This window comes from Copadichromis virginalis, linkage group LG23, assembly GCF_057382275.1.
Source record: "Copadichromis virginalis isolate Kocher_CV1m ecotype Utaka linkage group LG23, C_Virginalis_male_GT1.1, whole genome shotgun sequence".
In the NCBI taxonomy this organism is placed as follows: Eukaryota; Metazoa; Chordata; class Actinopteri; order Cichliformes; family Cichlidae; genus Copadichromis; species Copadichromis virginalis.
Window position 1 is genome coordinate 6,980,442 of NC_140639.1, and position 18,926 is coordinate 6,999,367.

The 18,926-nt window shown below is 42.6% G+C and overlaps 1 protein-coding gene across 1 annotated transcript; it reads right to left on the bottom strand.

The window, feature by feature from the left end:
• Window positions 1-642: 642 nt before the first annotated feature.
• Window positions 643-17,498, bottom strand: lrrc52 (leucine rich repeat containing 52). The gene is made up of 2 exons (XM_085449129.1): window positions 16,519-17,498; window positions 643-1,313 (listed from the first exon to the last, which is right to left on the bottom strand). The coding sequence occupies exons 1-2, from the start codon at window positions 17,165-17,167 to the stop codon at window positions 973-975; spliced, it is 990 nt and encodes a 329-aa protein (XP_085305255.1). The 5' UTR covers window positions 17,168-17,498; the 3' UTR covers window positions 643-972.
• Between the last annotated feature and the right edge of the window lie 1,428 nt (window positions 17,499-18,926).

The following is an 18,926-nucleotide window of genomic DNA, read 5'->3' on the forward strand; positions in this document are numbered from 1 at the left end:
TACAGCAAAACTGACAAACGCCCCAAAGAAAATGTTGCTCCATAGCACCATTTACCACTTAGACAGCTCCACAGGGTGCCTTTTAATGTTAAGAGTAACACGGCAAGCTTAGTTGGACCACCTCTTTGTTCTTTTTTTGTACATTCACATTATTTTGACAGTCTCTGACATTGTTCGATCTGTTATGACCCAAAATGTGTTTGTTCTCTGTGGACATATTCTGTCTATAGGAAACAGCGGTGACTGTAGAATATTTCAAGTGAGTTGCCTTAAGGCTTTCAGGAAAATCACATTTAAATACGAAACTAGATCCCCCTTTAACTTTGGAGATAAGGCAAAGCTCTCGTTGTGACTCCCAGTACCTTCTTATGTATTTTGTATGATTATACTGTGTGTGTGTGTGTGTGTGTGTGTGTGTGTGTGTGTGTGTGTGTGTGTGTGTGTGTGTTTGAATGCGTCACTCACGTGTCTTGTTTTACTGGGTGTTACTGAAGAGTACTTTACATATAGTATAAAGGTACATCCACCCACTCAGAGAAACCAGCAGCTCCGTAGACTATCTGTGCAAAGTGTGTGTGTATGTTTGTTTGTATGTGTGTGTGTGTGTGTGTGTGTGTGTGTGTGTGTGTGTGTGGGGTGGTGGTGGTGGGGGGGTTATTGCTCTCAATAATCTCAGAGGTCATTCTGTTTCTCCTGAAGTGAAGGCATAGTCATCCTTATTGCTGTCTCTGTCTGTCTCTCTTTCTCTCTCGCAGACACACACTCACACACGCGCGCGCAGACACGCACGCATACACACTCACTTTCTTATATGTTAAGGAGCATATTGCAATATCTAAATCTGTAACAAAGAGAGACAGGCAGATCTTAGTTCATAGCAGAGCCTTTGGTCTCAGACTCCTCTCATCACTTCAAGTTGCTCCTCTCTGTCTTTTCTTTCTTCCTCTTCCAATGTTGTTTCACATCAGTCTGTCACACTTGCATGCCAGGCTTGCTCAGATCACCATTCCCCTGGTTCCCACCTCCCCCTCCACCTCCCCCACCTCCACCCATCCCTCCCCTTTCGTCCTCGTCATCGCTGTCCAGTTCCTCGCTCTTTCGCTTGCTGTAGCGTTCGTACAGCACCATTAGCACGCCCATCACCCAAGCCGACACCGTACCGGCCGAGAAGATGACAAAGCCGATGGCGATGAAGAAGAGGTAGTCCCAGTAGCCCAGGCCTTGGTGGCAATCTGCCCGCAACTGCATGCCGACCTCCGCCAACCGCTGGCCAGCCAGCTCCGGAGGGTTGTGGCAAACTGTCTGGCCCTCATCTGGAGGTGAGGAGAGAAAGAAAAAGAAAAAAGAGAGTGGAGGAGTAATGAGAGAGGAGATTAATGAGGAAAGACATATCATAAAAGAGAGCAGTGGCAGAGAATAATCAGTGTGTGGTTGAGGATGAAGGGCAGAGTATCGGGAGAGAAAAGGGGAAAAAATGTAATTACTCAGGAGAAAAAGGTATGCAAACATCAAACGCCAGGATCCAAACAAACAGCTTTTAAAAATGCACTGATAACCTTTGTGATAAAGGATCCCGAGAGACACAACAGATTTCCTGCAAGCCTGGGGCACATAAACGCTCCCCTACGCTCGTGTACATCATTATACACCAGCAAATCACTATGCACTGGTGAGAAGATAAGGAGTGTTTTCTCTGACAAAACATCTGCTGCTCGTAATGGGAAAATGATAATCAGCCGGAGTAACTGTCATCCACACAGTAAAGCAGAAACACTGACACTTTTAAAACAGTAAATGACGTATTTATGGGGTTTGAGATTTAACAAAAGAGAGGTCAAAGGTTAGGGTCAACTACTGAAGCCAGATAGGTCCCAATCTCTTTGTCCGTGCTTGTCCTAGCCTCCTTGAATCAGTTCATTCTGCTACAGTGAATTTGCATTAGCATATACAGTACCCTCGTGTATATCAATTAATATGAACACAGCGCTAACAAGAGAGAGGATGGAGGGTAGAGGGACTCGCTCTGCATGCATCTAGTAGTGTAATCAGAAACAAGAACAGTATGCGCTGTTTCCTATCAGTTCATCTTACTTTAGAAGCACGGCTAATTCCCATGCTTCTTCATTCCCACCCTCCCTGCATGCTTGATTGCATTTGTCTACATAAAGGGAACGAGCTTGTGTGTTTGTTTTGCTTTTTCTTTTTCTTTATTCCAAGCTGGGGGAAAACGAGAGAGATGAGAGACCGAAAAAGAGATAGACGGACAAATCGAGATGAGCACTTTTAAAAACCGAGAGAAAGATAACGGCACAAAACAGGGACGGAGGAAGAAAAATGCAAACAAATGCACAGAGAAAGAGTGTATGCACACACTAAATAGGAATCACAAGATAGACAGAACATAGAATATGAGCGAAGTCTCTGGCGCTCCATTCCTCTGATGTATTATTGCTGTTAACAGTGTTAATTAAACTGCAGTCATCTACCAATGAAGCCAAAGGTCTGGACATGGAAATGAGCAATGGGAACAGAATGACTGGATATGATCTACTTGCCAGGGATTTGCAGAAGCAGCAGTTTGAAGTAAGAACTAGAAGGACGCCCAAATGAACCTCAAACCTAAAGTGTTTTATTCTGCCCAAGATAACCACGAGACACATTATACTGGTGGTAAGAAAAGTGGAATCAAACAAAGCAAACTTGGTGTTTTGAAAAAGGTTTCCCAAACCTGCTCGGGAGAACTTTCACAACACATATATCTGCAGTGGTTTTATGTTTTTGATCAATACAGCGTTGCTTATCACCTCCCCGGGGGCTTTCTCCCACTTTTGAGAAGAAGAGTTGAGCTGATGTTGTGTCAAGTCTGCTGCATGTGTCAAGTGATGGATTGGTATTCTTCTGTAACCAAATAGCTTTGATGTTTTTTCTTTTTAACAGCTGTCCATGTGAGTGCTGAGAGTATGAGGTCACTGAGTTAGTATTTAACACCATAAAACAGGATTAGTTGTCAGAGGTGCACAATTTTTCAGTGGCAAATAAACAACTGAGGATAAACTGGAACATATTCTGCATGTAACACCTTTTTTCTTTATCCATCTTTGACAGTCAATCAGAAAATAGACGCACAGAGATTTTACATCGCCCCTCTCTTGTCTCTGCTCGCTTCCCTTTTAGAAGTAATCGTAGAAGTGATCGGCATGAAAAAGAGACCTGATTTAAAAAGCTGGGAGAGAATACTGAGAGGGGACAAATACAGTGGTTAATGCCGATTGTTCAGTGGGCAACACAAAGGGCAAGATTATATACTTTATTATTAGACACAGAAATTATGCTGTTTGTATTTTACCGCACTGGTAGTTTTGTAAATGGCATTAACCTTAGAGTGTCTGTAAGTTAATAGGCCAAAATTGGACCGACGGATGAAATTTACTGCTGGAAATGTGAAAGTAAAACAGGCGCATTCCTGAATGTAATGAAGAAATTCTTTTATATTTCTCCTTTGTGGAAATTAGTTATCAGAAAGTCCTGGAGAAAGCAGGGACAGGGCTCTTTAAACCCACCCAAACAAGACTTTACTGGCTCTTCGAGGATTGTTCTCCACTAAGACACTAAAGGCGACACCTGATTGAAATGAATCATGGCCTTTGTTTGTTGCAAAGGATTTTTGATGTCATTCAGTAATTCACTATTACAATACAAAATCTATATAGGCCTTAAATAGGCTGTCTGTGAACCCAAGGGATAAGATCACCATTGCTGCCTCCTTTAACTGCTGCCCAAGCCACAATGCAGCAGGCCACAATGGCACATCTACAGGCGATGGACCCACTTGTTTGGGCTGCATCCAGCCGAGCTCCATGGATAAAGGTCTGACTACCCTTTGGGATCCCGATATCTACTAAGTAAGGTTTTTCAGGCATTTCTAACTGGGAGAAGACCCAAGACATGCTTGAGAAATTCTGCCTCTTAGTATCGTTGGAAGGGCTGCAGCAGGAGCCTGAGGACAGCTCAGGACAAAATAATCTGTGGAGGAAGTATGGAAGGTCAGTTCTGTTTTTATTTTATTATTTTAATCTGCTTGTCACTAATCTTTTATCCATGTTACCTTATTTATGTTGAAAGGTCTTCATATGTTGGAAAACTGCACTAAACTTCCTTATGTGTCTTCACTGTTCGTGGCTGTCCCTCTGTCATCGTCTTCCACTGTTTCTGGCACAGCTAGCTGGTCTGCTCTGTCTCATTACCTTGCCAATCTTGCCTCGAGGCTGGTGTGAGGATTTGTTTTCCTGCGTATATGCAGTGAGGTGTTTTCTTTTCTCTCTTGCAATGTAACATTCGTAACCGGATGCTGGAACAGTGAGGTGCAATCAGAGGCTGTGCAGACTCACAACAGCAAACAGGTCCCTCGGGGTATTGGGGTCTCGTTTGTTCTTCTTCCGTCAACATTTCATGTGTCTTGTAACAATTCAAACTCTGGTCACAGTTCTTGGCTGCATGGTACTGCTGCCTGTTCTTCTCTAAAGTGTGATGAAAGGCAGTATGCCGATTGAGCGTGCTCCACTTGTATTCCTCTGTGTGCGTCTGAGCAAAGTGAACAAACAAGAACACTGTCTCACACTAAAACAATCTTTCAACAGAAAACTCTAATATTTAAACAATAGATAAGCATGAAAGTACGATGCATCCACCATGTTCCTGTTATTTAGTGTTAGCTGTGAAGTTAACAATAATCAGGCAGCCTGACAGAAGCAAAAGTTAAGTCTTACTTTGGGAAAACATATTCAATTCACATGACTCTCTTTATTGTCTTCCAATTGATTTTGTATGAAAAGCAGCCCTTTTCTCATTGATTAAAACACAAAATGAGAACTGACCATTGACAAAAGGATCATATGATACAGATCAATAAGATTTACTGGCAGTAATAGTAACCTGGATCTGCACTTTTTTCATAAACACTTGGTAAGTTTTAGTTTTTTACTTGCAAAGTGCCATGAGTTAGTGCTTGTGAATTAGCATTAAATGGAAGAAAACTGTATTGCATTTAATTAAAATGAGCAAGCATAGGAACTTAATGAGTTCATCCTAGCACAAGACATACAGTGGGGTAAATAATTCTTTGACCCCCTGTTTCATTTTAATGGAGAGAGGCAAAATATCAACCAAAAAAGTCAAAAGAAAAAACATCCATCCATTCGCTACCGCTTATCCTTTTCAGGGTCGCAGGGGGCGCTGGAGCCTATCCCAGCTGTCATAGGGCGAGAGGCGGGGTACACCCTGGACAGGTCGCCAGTCTGTCGCAGGGCTAACACACAAGGACAGACAACCATTCGCACTCACATTCACACCTAGTGGCAATTTGGATTATCCAATTAACCTATCCCCACAAACTGCATGTCTTTGGACGGTGGGAGGAAGCCGGAGTACCCGGAGGGAACCCACGCAGACACGGGGAGAACATGCAAACTCCACACAGAAAGACCCCGGCCTGATGGTGGAATTGAACTCAGGACCTTCTTGCTGTGTGGCAACAGTGCTAACCACCGTGCCACCGTGCTGCCCTTGAAGAAAAAACATAAAAGTTAAAAATTAATTTGCAGGTTATTGAGTGAAGTAAATATTTGATCCCCTATGACCTAGCCAGAATTTTGACTCCCACAAACTGGCTGTATGCCCTTGTAACACCCAGATTATAATGAATCAGTCAAATAATTAAAGAGACTCCTGATCTATTTATGACCGCACCAGTGGCTTCTTCCAGCAGAAAAACCCTCCATGTCACAAAGTTCAATCATCTCAAACTGGTTTCTGAACATGAAAATTAGCCCACAATAATCAGATATCAATCCAATAGACTAATAGGAGATGTGCATCATGGGTGTAAAGTGACCAGCGAGTGTATGTAGCCTGTTGTATTTAATCTAAAGAGTTAAGAGTTTTAGACTGTAACATGGTGTGAGCTGGGCAGGTGTCATGTGTAAGGGCTTCTGTCAAAAGCACACACAAAGCCTGATGTTAAACAAGAAAGGTGTAAATTTAATGCAAATTTTGGAAGAACATGACCACAAAAAGCACTGCAGAGTTGAGCAGGATTTACCAAAGTCGAGCAGTGAGTCAAATAAGTAAACAATGAGATAAATAAAAATGCAGAGGATCCCCAAATGGATGAGAGGCATGCAGGAGATGAACACGATAAGATCGAGTAATGGCTAAACACAGACGAGGAGAGAAAAAGGATAAGCCACAGGTGGAGGGAAGGGAGTAATAAGGAAATAACTTTTAGAATACAACGGGTAATAGGAACGGATTACAGGAGAAGGCCTCTGTCGGTGCGCCCCAGGGTGGCTGTGGCTACAATGTAGCTTGCCATCACCAATGTGTGAATGGGTGGATGACTGGTTGTGTAAAGCGCTTTGGGGTCCTTAGGGACCAGTAAAGCACTATACAAATACAGGCCATTTACCAGTTGGTTCTGTGTCGTTCAACAGGAAGACGTCTGAATTCCCGCCCACAAATACATTTATCCTGCACACTTGTGGCTACGCTTTGGAGATAATTCACTGCCGCTTCCAATCCCAGATAAGAGAAAATAATGTGAGTATTACTGCAGAATACAGGAAAAGGTGGCAGCCTGGATGATTCACTCTGTGTTCAGTCTCTCTTCACCGTCTGTTTCCTTGTCACTCACTGTTTTCTCACTCATCCCATCACTCAGCCATCACTCTGGCAGCATGCCCTTGACATTTTCAGTAGTTGTCCCTGTTTTTCACAGTCGCTATTTTTCACTGAATTTTGTCTTTAATAAGATATGCACTGGTACTTTTGGTGAATGTAGTTAAAACTGTTATTTTCTTGTTTAAAGTCCAGCATTTTAGGCATTGTAGCCATTCTCTCCGGTTAATATCTAATCTGAAGACTGTTTCATTAAATGTCCAGTTATAGTACCCATTCAGTACAGGTGCTAATTCATTTTAAGCACACCTTTTTGAAAACTTAAATGTGTATAAAAGGGTGTTACTTGCAAACTTGTGCTAACATTTGCTCTTCTTTCCATTTGCCTGTGCAGTTAACCTGCTCATTGTCTCATTAAAACTTCTCAGTAGGTGCAGCTCTTATACAATTCTGCAAAATGAAACAAATACCCCGAGAGCTAAACCAGGGGTATTTTCAGGTTAAGGACTGTGTGGATGTGCATGAGAAAGGCTCGGAGAGAGCAGAGAGCGAGTGTGGAGCACAAAGATAAAGAGATGTGTGCCTGCGCTATTTGTTCCTGCAGAGTAGTTTGAGTGCAGTCTAATTCCAGCAGTTTCAGGACAGTTACTGCAGCCTCGAAAAATTGACAGTTTGCATGCTCACTGCACTGCAGTTTCCCCATTTTTCAAACACACCTTAAACAAGCTGCAGGGCAAGGCATACACACTCATTATGACGTAGTGTGGCCTGAACCAGGTGGTTTCATATTGCCCTACACTTAGATTCTGCAATATGCAGTCGGTAAAATGTTATTGCTGTCTGGTTCTTGGTTTCCTGCATGGTGTACACCTGCCTGTTTTTTTGTACCTTTTACCCAATTATGTCTGCTGTGCATGCCATAATGTCACCGTGTTATGTCAGTGTGCTAATGACCGGACACAAATCCCTGCAGCTCACTGACACCTGGCCAGTGCTTATAAGGATAAAAATATCACAGGAGGAAATAAACATAAGCAGTCAATCATGTAACACCTTACTTTTTAAAATAGACAAGCGGATATAAAGGCACACAAGCCCAAGACACGAGTAAGCACCTCTCTAAAAGCCTCAGATCAAGCAGAACTTTCCAGGAATTGTGAATGGGAACGAAGACTTCCTGTTTTATTTGAAAGAGTGCACAATATAGCAATCCAGTGACTATAAGCAGTGTATGTGTGTGCATATGCATCTGTAATCAGAGGTCATGAGTGTTTGTGAGTGTCAGTCACTGAGCCTGGGTGATACAGTCTCAGTGTCTAATCATCAGCTGGGTAGATTCCAGGCTCGGTGTTGACAGGAAAGCGGGCTCATTGCTTCCCCGGAGGTGTTGCTAATGTGGGGATGAGATGCTGCTGAAAAATGCTGTTGACTCGTTGACTTCACTCTAACTTGTTCACTAGTCTCTGATGCTCACTCGCATAAGACGGCAACGAGCAGCGGATGCACACAAAACAAGAGAGGCCTGTAGTTTAAAGGACCTTAAGATGCAGGTCTGCATTTTAAGCTCATGTGTGCATTTACAGTATGTTCACATTACACACATGTATGATCAGATCTCTGAGCTATTACCCTGCAGGGGCAGAGATGCTATCCTGTGAAACAGGAGCGGAGCTATTTATAAACAGATTAATTACGCCAGTGCACATGGTAATTAGTACAGTTTTGGTCCTGTACATGTGGAAGCCGTAGATACGAGCAGCCTCTAATACCTTCAATCACAGAGAATTAACTTAAGTCTGTTTTACATATTTCTGTGTGTTTACACGCTTAGTGGAGGCCACTATTCAACCAGACACCTTGACTGAAGCCTTTAATCAGCTACCCTGATGATACGTCTCTGACAACCCATTCTTCTCTGTTGCCTTTATGACCTCTGACCTCCAGGTGGAGGAAGAGTACTAAGAACAGAATTTGAAGAATTATTTATGAATCAATAAGATTACAGTGGACAATAATGTCCTTAATACATACTATCATTCATTCAGGGATTTGTGAAAATTAGACCATACTGCAAAACCTGCAGATTTACTATCAGATATCACTGTGTTATTTGTTGTGTTATTTGTATATTATGATAATAAAATTGTTCCGGAACCATCACTGCAATTCACCAGTGTTGTTTTGATGTCTCAGATTTGTACTCAGAGGCAACATCATAGAGTGTGCATAGGTTCTGTAAAGTAACGCCATCTTGGCGTAAAACCTGAATTCTTTCTAATGATTAGTAGAGTAGACATCTGTTAAATCACATTGTATAGAAGTCTAAGAGAAAACCACCCCACTGCTTCAGTGATTTTATGGCACCACTCACTAACTTTAAGTCTTTCTGAATATAAAATTATGTTAATTTTGTAAATCACGGGCCCCAGTACTGACAAGAAGCATGTTAAAGATCCATACTGCGCTGTAGATATCTGGTATCAAAAGGGTCACATCAAGGGTTCAGAAAAAGGGCTTTGCACACACTGTATGGCTATGTCCACCTTTCATTCACAGTCTATGGAAATTACTAAAGTTGGCTTGTTCTGTATTGGAAAGCACCTCCATAAAGATGGAGCTGTGGTGGATGACTTCCCTATTTCAGTAGCCGGCAGGATCGGAGGAAGGAGGCAGGCGATTGAAGCAGCTGACAGCAGCAGAGTTCGAGGTGACAGAGAGACACAATAAAGTGCACAATAAATAAAAGTTTTGAGAGCAGCCATATCTGAGTCGTTCTGGGTCCTTTCACATAGCTCTATCGGGATCACCTTGTTGGTGGAAAAATATAAATGTATGCTTGTGTTTTCTTTGGTATTTTTAAAAGGAACAAATAATGTATTTTTGCAACAGGCTGCAAATAATAAAGTCCCTACAGATACAATTCAATACAGGTTATTTGCTACTGTGTAGACACAACACTGGCTCATGAGGTAGGCCCATTTTTATTGTTGAATGATTCATAGGTTGATGTTAAGTTGCAAAAGGAAAGAAAAAACATTCTTCTGAAATTGGTCAGTCAATTTTGAAAGAAAAACCCTTCAAAAAGCCTGGAGATCTATTGCTTGAGATAGTCTGGCTCATTGAAAGGAAAATATTTAAAAACGAGGAGTGGATCAAGACTTTAGACTCTGCTGTACTTTAAATAACAGTTACACGAGATAAGACATAAGGAACGATGCATACATTATAATTTCCATTTAGAAAACAGAGACTTGATTTTTACTGCTTTACCTAAAATGCCTAGACATATTTAAATCTCCAAATTTTCCCAGTCATGCTCATTACAAGCCTACAAAATCCAGCATAAGACATTCTGGGGGCCCTCCCCTCACGGCGAAGCTCGGATATCTCACCGTTTAGCCAGCTAAATGCATCATACTGGGGAAGGCAAAGAAGACTAAGAATAGTTGACCTTTTCTCCATCACATCCACTAGGGCTGAATAACACACGCCTTCACACTCTTCTCAAATATGGCATTAGTCAGATTACCACCATCCTCCTATCTATCATTTCTCCATATGATCCCTTCTTCCTTTGGCAGAGAATGAGTAAAGAGAGAGAGAGTGAAGGTCAGATAGCAGCAGCTCCATCTCTCTTCTCTTTCCTCTACCTCTTGTCACTGCCCCCCTCTTTATCACCTTCCACTTTTCATTCCCGCTCTAGCACGTTTGCATTTGTTCTCCTCTTCAGCCCCGTTTCCCTCATCTTCTACATCCTCCTATTTCCCTGAGTTTTTTTTTATTTTTTGCTCCGTCATCTTCACACTCTCCGCTCTCTTTTCCAATTTCATTCTCTTGGCTTACATGCTTGGTTTGCCACACGCACGTGCACATACGTGCAGCATGTAAACGCAGTCATGCACATGAACTCACACACCTGTGCTATCTCCCTTCTGTGCCTCAGGTGATCACATCACAAACACACCCACACAAGCATCACACCAATCCTGCGTTCGAGCTCACACAGTAAAATGCACAGAGACATAAAAATACATAGAGGCTACACTATTGAAGGAGACCAGTTGAATTTGATATGCCTCTCTGCACCAGATGGGTCTGAGGAATGGTTCCAGCTGATAAATAATGCATCATCTACCTGTATTAAATTGAATCGATGCCTCCTTGTCATAATGAATGTTTTAATGGGTTTGAGTGACAGATCTGGGGTATAGATGATTGGTAAGTCCTCAATAGTCTGTGTGTTTTTGTTTTTTTGTTTTATTTCTCCTTGCTGTACCCAAAGTTCATTTTAATCTCTTTGCCCGATTTATTATCCCTTTCTGTCCTTTCTCATTTTGTCCTCTCTTCTTTTCCTGTGTTACTTCAGCTGTTCTCTCTCTTCTCATCTCATCTAATTTCTTCAGTAATTAAAGATTCGCTTTCATTAAAGTCAAAATCAGGTGCAATTTCTGAGAAACCTAATGTCTTTCTTTCACTGTGACATCTTTAAACTGGCTGACCTCTGTTTGTCTTTTTCATTTTATAAATATTTAACTCTTGCCCCATGCGTGGCCCCCCTGCCTTGGCTCTTTGCCTCTGGGCTCCCATCCATCCAGGGGACTGATGAGCAGCCAGAAAATACTTTCCCCAACACTGGAGTCATAACACTACAAGCTCTGCCAGCCCGAAGGCAGGACAAGCCACTCAAAGTCTGTGTATTTAGCTGAGACACTTGTCAAATATCACCCTACAGTGAGTACAGCAAGGCATTTAACAAGCTGAAATGTTATTATGACAAGGGAAAGTACATTCCCTGAGTACTGACAACTCATAATAGAGAATGGAGATCAGAGCATGACAGGTAAGTCAGAGTTGTTGGAACGCATGACCAAACAGACAATGTTATATAAAAATCTTCCTGAACGTACCTTTTTCTTGTTGATTTATTGCCATGACAAACAAGACTAGTCCGAGACGGCACACCTTCAACTGAATTAAGTCCATGGATCCAGGTTATTCTCTGATATCTTCTTCAGAGCAGCAAGGTGATCGCTCTGTTTTATGTTTTTTCAGTTTGATACGTGGTTGCAAAGATTTGGATATTCTCGCACCTTGCCCTGTCTTGCAGCTGTAAAAAAGTTTCCGTATCCACATCTAAATAATTTCTATGTTAAGCCAGACTCCACTTTTAGTGAAACTGACAGATAAACAGAAAAAAATCCCATTTCCTCTTTGCTGGATGTAATACTTCATGCAAACCGTGGCGTGTGAACATCAGCATCATTAGACAGCACATGTCCCAAAAGCAGAAAATCAACACCCGACACACTGTGAAGTGCAGCAAAGTGAATGAGTTATTATTATTGCTGAGAAGTTTGCCTGTAATGTAAGAAGTTATGTCCATGACTGACAAATGTCTCCGCACTACAGCGTTTTATGTGCACGACACAACAAAGTAACAAACTGAGGTTATTTTTCTCTCCATGAATATCATGTTTCTCCCTAAAACTGCATTTATTATTTTTTTCTCTTGGGTGCAGCTTACACATGCCAGAAGTGGCTTTGTTAGATGAATGTGGCTAACATATTAGCGAACAACTGGCTGTTTTTACATTGGAGTTGCACGCTTGTCCACCTGATTACTGATAGTCTGACATTTACTGTTTTTCCTTTCAGCTCTGATTTATTCATTTGCTCTATAAATATCAGGTTCTCTACAACTCACTGCTGCAAAATGAACTGAAACTGATCTCCAGGCATTACCCCACACAGCCATCTCTAGGGCTTCGAGAGAATGGCCTGAAAATGAGAAAATATCCAGCGAGAGGAGAACGAACAGACTGCTGTTTATAGCATGAGAACAATATCTTAAATAACCACCTGCAACAACTGAGGAATGCACTTCAGACCTCGAAGCAGCAGAAGACCACACTGGGTGGCGTGCCTATCATCTAAGAACAGAAATCTGAGGCTATGATTGACATCACGACTCACCGAAATTGGGCAATAGAAAATTAGAAAATGCCTGGTTTGATAACTCAATTTCTCCTGCAGACAGTAGGGTCAGAGTTTAGTCTAAACATGAACACGTGCCTTAGTTTTGACGTGTTTCAACAGTTCAGGCTGCTGGTGGTGTAATAGTGCTGGGGAAATCTTCTTGGCGCGCTTTCCCCCCCCTTTAGTACCAACTCAGCATCCTTTCATTGCCACAGCCTACCTGAGTATTGCTGCTGACTAGTCATTGCTCTCCATCTCTTTATTGCCACAGTGTGCCTATGTTCTGATGGCTGATTCCTGCAGAAAAATGCACCATGTCACAAAGTTCAAATCATTTCAAAATGGATTGTTGAACATGGCAATGCACTATATTCAAATGACCTCCACAGTTTCCAGATGTCAATCCAACAGAGCACTTTTGGGATGTGGTGGAACGGGAGATTGACAGCATTAATGTGCAACTATCATGACAAATCTGCAGTAACTGTGTGACACTGTCATATCAAAATGGACCAAAATCTCCCAGGAATGCTTCCAGCACCTCGTTGAATCTATCCCATGAAGAAGTACGGCATATTTGCAAACGTAAGGTGGTCCAACGCAGTAATAGCAAGGTGCACCTAATAAAGTGATCAGTGAATGTAAAACAAAATAGCTGAAAGATGCTAAAATGCTTCACAGAGCTGAGGAAACTGCTGAGTTAAGTGATAAGTCTGTCATTGTGGCAGGGGGCAGTTACAAAACAACTGCAGGAAAGAAGACCAACAACGCCACCAGGGGATTTTTTCAGCTCAGTAAACATTAATCTAATAATCCCAAATTATATCAACAATTAGTAACCAAAGCACACAGACTTGTTACGGGCAAGGCAAAGGTGTGACAGATGAATTTCAATACTTTATTTGTACAAGTCGATAACTCAAAAATAAGTGCTCCAACAAAAGAAAACAAGTTAAAAACCACACAAAAACCCACAAAATTTGTTAAAATATTACTTTATTATAATATTTATAAAAGAAGCCAACTACAGTCACAAAGCTAAAAAACATATTAAAGTACCACTCCAGGCAAAAATAACTAATTAATACAACTAGCTGGGGGCCACTTGCGGAGACAATCTACACTGAGAAAGGCTCACTCAGGGTTGCAACCAGCGACTCACCAAATGTGTCTCACTGCGACTGATTTGTCAAATAAGCTATTGAAATTAATCTGTCACACTTCTGCCTTGCCACTAATGAGTCTGTGTGCTTTAACTACCAATTTGCAAAATAATTAAGGTTTATTAAATTAGTATTTCCTGGGGTGCAAATCTGCAGGTGGTGCTGTTGGTCTTCTTCCTTCCAGTTCTCTTGTAACTGAAACCCCCAGCGCCAAACCCCACGCCTAGCGCCATTATGACAGAACTCCTTCAATATAGAGTCTAAATATTATACATGATTAACTAAAAGTATCTTTACTTCTTTTCTCTTGGTTAATTTTAGACCCTTTTTAATAACAGCAGCTGTTTCACAATTACATTAAGCTTCCCTTTCTGAAAATATCATTTTATCTAACATTTTTTTTCGAAGTCTTTCTTGACCAGGAAGAAATTTACAACATCAACCATAAAACCCGACTGCTTGCACCTCTAGCTCAGACTCGTTCTCTGTGACAGAGACTTTCCTGACGGTTTGTCTTTTTGCTTTTTTCGTGACTTTACTAAAGAAACGCATCCACTCTGTCTTTGTGTCTCTTCGTTCAATCACTCTGTCGCTCTCTCTCTTGTTGTCTCTCTTTTATTATGGCTGCCAGAGTCAAGTCATGTCAGCCTTTGTCAGTCACACATAACCAGCACAAACAAAAAGAAAAACTGGGTGACTTTCTTAAAAATGACGGGCATGTAAATACCTAACAACGACAAAAAGCACAAAATCTGTAACAGAAACACAAAAACAATCAAACCAAACTAAATTTGGTTTGAATCCAGGTATTATAACCTTAAACATCATCAGCAGCAAAACTGAAAACAATCCTGAATTAGTTATTGTGTCTGTCTGAAGATGAACTCTCACAAGCATACACACTTGCATGCACCTGATTCATATTCACACTGAGAGGTAGCGACAGCTGGAGTCTCTGTGCTTTAGACTCACAGCCCTGCAGTCTGATCAGGAGGCATTCACGACCACAGAAACACAACTACATGCTCTAACACACACACGTGCTCGCTTGACCCCGTTCACTTCGTTAAACTGGTTACGTGTTTGTTTATGAATGCCACGTTCATACTTGATTTGTCAGCCTGAGCGATGGAGGATGTGCGATATGTGTTTCTCAATGAACAAAGTCTGAACTCCACTGATCACGTTTCTAACTTTTATAGAGCGGTGTGATGATGAATGAGTGTCACTTCATAATTATTAACTGTTACAGGTGTGAGTGTTTTTAAGGCAGAGTGGCTCAGCTGTGGGTGTTGGATTGTTTCACTTACAGTTCAGAAGCTCTCGGGTTAGAAAATGTGTTCTGATTTTCTTAGTAACTGCATGTCTAAAGGTGGATAACAACTTTGGGTACTTGTTGTCTTTATGTGGCCTTCCTCTAAAGCTCTGTGTCCCTTAATACTTCAATTTCCTATGGGTCCTGGCCTGAGGGTCCCCCTTAACCTCTAGCTTCCACACTAAGTGTATTTAGTATTTTTAGTATTTATTTATTTATTGTCATTGTCAAGAACAATGAAATTGCGTTTGGGGCAAGTGGGGTGAGTCACTCTCTCTCTCACAGACAAACACACACGCTTCACACATGTACGTGTTGTCCTTAGTAAGAGCACAGGAGGCCAATTTTTTGGAGCATCATCATTAACCATCTGGACTGAGGGGCCCAACAATGTGAGCTCCAGTACACCCAAGTGGGCACTTTGTTTGCATGTGTGTTCATTAAAGTCTGTGTGTGTGTGTGTGTGTGTGTGTGTGTGTGTGTGTGTGTGTGTGTGTGTGTGTGTGTGTGTGTGTGTGTGTGTGTGTGTGCAAGCAGGGGAGGTTAGTAAAAAGTAAAAAAAGGTACAAAAGGACACAATCATCCTCTTAGCATTATCTCTGCCTTCAGGACTGAGATAAACAAAGCGGTGACATTGATGGGATGAACACCAGCTGTAAGACAGCAATCCATTATCCCGAGCGATAACCCAATTCACCTGCTTACAGTTAAGCTCAATTAACCTTTGTGAGCAAAGATCACCTGAGCTTGTCCTCTCTGAGAAAGTCACAAGTCCACAAATTCTTCGTGGGTCATTCTTCCTCTGTGTTTAAGGGATTTTACAGCCGAGGTGCTGATGCCTTCCAGGTAAGAACAACATGAGGCTGCTTATTTGTTGGGGTAAACTCAAGGTATTACTGAGACGTGAAGGGCAGTTTGGAGGGACTGTGTTGCAGAGATCAGCAGGGGAACAAAATCTTCAGATTACTTTGACTCTGAGGTCAAACTCTTAGCTCTGGAGCCTCTCTCTCTCTCTGTGAGTGTGTGCTTTTCAGAAAGAGAAAGAGCATCTGACTGTGCATCTGTGCACACCTGGGGGAGGTTGGAAATATGTGTGTATACATATCAGAATAAAAGGAGAGCAATAAGTGGCCCATCATCAGGAGCTAAGCCATCCACAAATGATGAAACCTTTAGGTCTTAAAAGTAAGAGTAGTTTCTTTTCCAGGAAAGAGCAGCCAAACGCACAGTGATCACCTCACAAAAGACTGCTGCCAACTGAAAAATAAACATGCATATATGGACCAATTTATGTGTTGTGCTATGTTCCATATAAAAGTAAAAAATACATTATCATTTTTTAAGTGTTTAAAACCATCATAAATGCCCGTTTGTGTATACATACAACCTCACCTTGGAACTTGTATCCCTCTATCTGCAGCCAAAGGCAGAGGTCCTCTGTGTCACAGTCGCATCTCCATGGGTTGCCGCTGAGCCCCAGAGACCTCAGAGCAGGCAGAGCGATCAGGCTGCTAATGTTGAGGGTCGTCAGGTTGTTCCGGCTCACATCGAGCACCTGCAGAGCCATGTTCTCTGCAAAGGCATCCGGGTGGATCTCCCCCAGACTCGGGTTATCCGTCAGCCGGAGCATCACCAGAGACGCTAGGGGCCCGAAAGTCCGGTCCTCAATCTGCAGCAGGTTGTTGAATGACAAGTCCAGATAAGCGAGTTTCCTCAAGTTCCCGAAAGTGGATTCGGAGATTTCTGTCAGTGAGTTGTTGCTACAATCCAGATAGACCAGATCGGAAAGGTAGTTGAGCTGCAGCGCCGGTAGGTCACCGATGCGGTTGTTCGAGATTATGAGCTGCCGGGTGGCCAGGGGGAGGTCATTGGGAAACTGGGTAAGATCCTGGCCAGCGCACTGGACCACCAGCTGGTCGTCGCACACGCATCTGTCAGGGCAACCGGCAGTGAGAGCCGGTGAAGGGGCCACCCCCATCACGAAGATAAAGAGGAAGAGGAGTCGGAGGGACTGGGCACTGGGCTCGGGCAAGAGACGCATGACGAGGCCGCCCAGAGCGTCATGAACTCGGGCTGAGCTGGACCAGGACTCTCCGGCGCTCTCCGGGCATCCTGCATGGGTGTGAGTATCTGGCTGTCTCTGCCTGAAATCCCGGCTCCTGTTTATATCCAGGCTCTTTCTCTCTTTCTCAGAAAGGCTATCGGTCAGTCACTCACACGCACGCTGGCGCACCACGCACGTCGCCACCAGACATCATTTCAGAAGGTGACCGCTTCTCAGGCTCAGTGGGTGAGACTTGTGCAGCTTATCGGACTTTGTCCCACCTGAGGAGACCAAAGAACCATTGAATGTTGTCGATCGCCCCCTCCGAGTCTCATCTTTGCGAATTAGTCGACTCCATCGGAGAGCATTGTTTATTTAGTTTCCAAACAAATACCATGACTTACGCAAAAAAAAAAAATTAAATTAAATTAAAACAAATCCCTGAATCCTGAACGCAGAGTCCGCGAAATGTTCTCCGTGGAGACGCACTCGGCTCACATGTGTCCTTGACTGTGTTTGTCTGAGTGATGTGCGCCACCGTCCAGCAGGCAAGTCGTGTTTTTCCCTCAGGAGTGCAACTGAAAGTGCGTCCTTCCACTGCGCTCACTCAGCCCTGTGTGACCGTGGCTCACTGCCGCGCTGTACTGATGCTGTCTCGCTCTGTGCGCCCTCCCTTTCTGACTCTCCATCCGCGCGTATACTGCAGCTCTGCACACACAAAAGTCCAGTTTGTGGTGTGTGTGTGTGTGTGTGTGTGTGTTGGCTATGGGCAATTTGTAGTGGTGACGTCAGCAGGTGTTGCCCTCTTTAGAAAACCAGACGTCCAGAGAGCAAACCGTCCGACCATCCGGTGAAACTCAAAGTCCTCGTGCCGTTGTGTTTTTGTGTGTGCGCGCATAAAAAAAAAAAAATAATAATAATAATAATAATAATAATAATGAAAACAACTCAATCATAATCTTGTCTGAAAGCAGCAGCCTCTTAGCCATGCACAAATTTAACAGGCCTTATCTCATGTGGTCCACTGGCTAATTTCTCCCTTGTCTTTTCCCCCAGCGGCTTGTTGACAACATAATGCATTCAAATTGGATTGTGCGCGCGCGTAGTTATTAATTTTTTCTGGCATAGTCAGATTTTAATTTGGTCAGGCAGTCACACACTCCCTTATCCACATGCCACACGTTTTGTTGTCTTACAGTTGGAAGTAAGTTGACAGGATGTTGACTGTCACATCCCATTAGTGTCATTCAAAAGTTCACTTTCAAATGGGAGATGAGTGAAGCAAAAGTGTTATGCAAAGCTATGCGACAGGTGTCAGAGATGGAAATAGTTCAAAAGTCAGAGAAATTAGGTCAAAGGCTCCTTCGTTAAGGGGTCACATAGAGGTATGGACTTCATCAATCCAACTGTAGTTAAACTGGCTGCAGCTCAGCTACAAATCCCCTTTGCTTCTAGTAAAAAAACAACAACCCCAAATTATATTTTAGTTTGTACAAATATCTTGTCAGCTATCCAAATTCAAACGAAGCAATACTAATGCCCTGAAATTTTTCTTACGGAAGACCGTTTCACCCCAAAAACACTATTGCTATCCAACATATGTCAGGTCAAAGGTTAAGGGTTTAGGGCAGGACTTCCTCATTTGAGCTAGTAGCATATTTAAACCACAACAGGAGCTTAAACATGCATATAAGAAATAGCTGGTTGTGTTTTGTCAAAGGTGACTGCTGTCAGGAGTCTAAAATGTAGCGTAAAT

Bases quoted from the DNA above. Each gene is read 5' to 3' on its own strand.
- lrrc52 (XM_085449129.1), bottom strand. From the start codon at position 17,167: ATGCGTCTCTTGCCCGAGCCCAGTGCCCAGTCCCTCCGACTCCTCTTC. The intron at 1,314-16,518 runs GTGAGGTTGTAT...CCTCACCTCCAG, and splicing joins AGAGGGATACAAGTTCCAAG to ATGAGGGCCAGACAGTTTGC.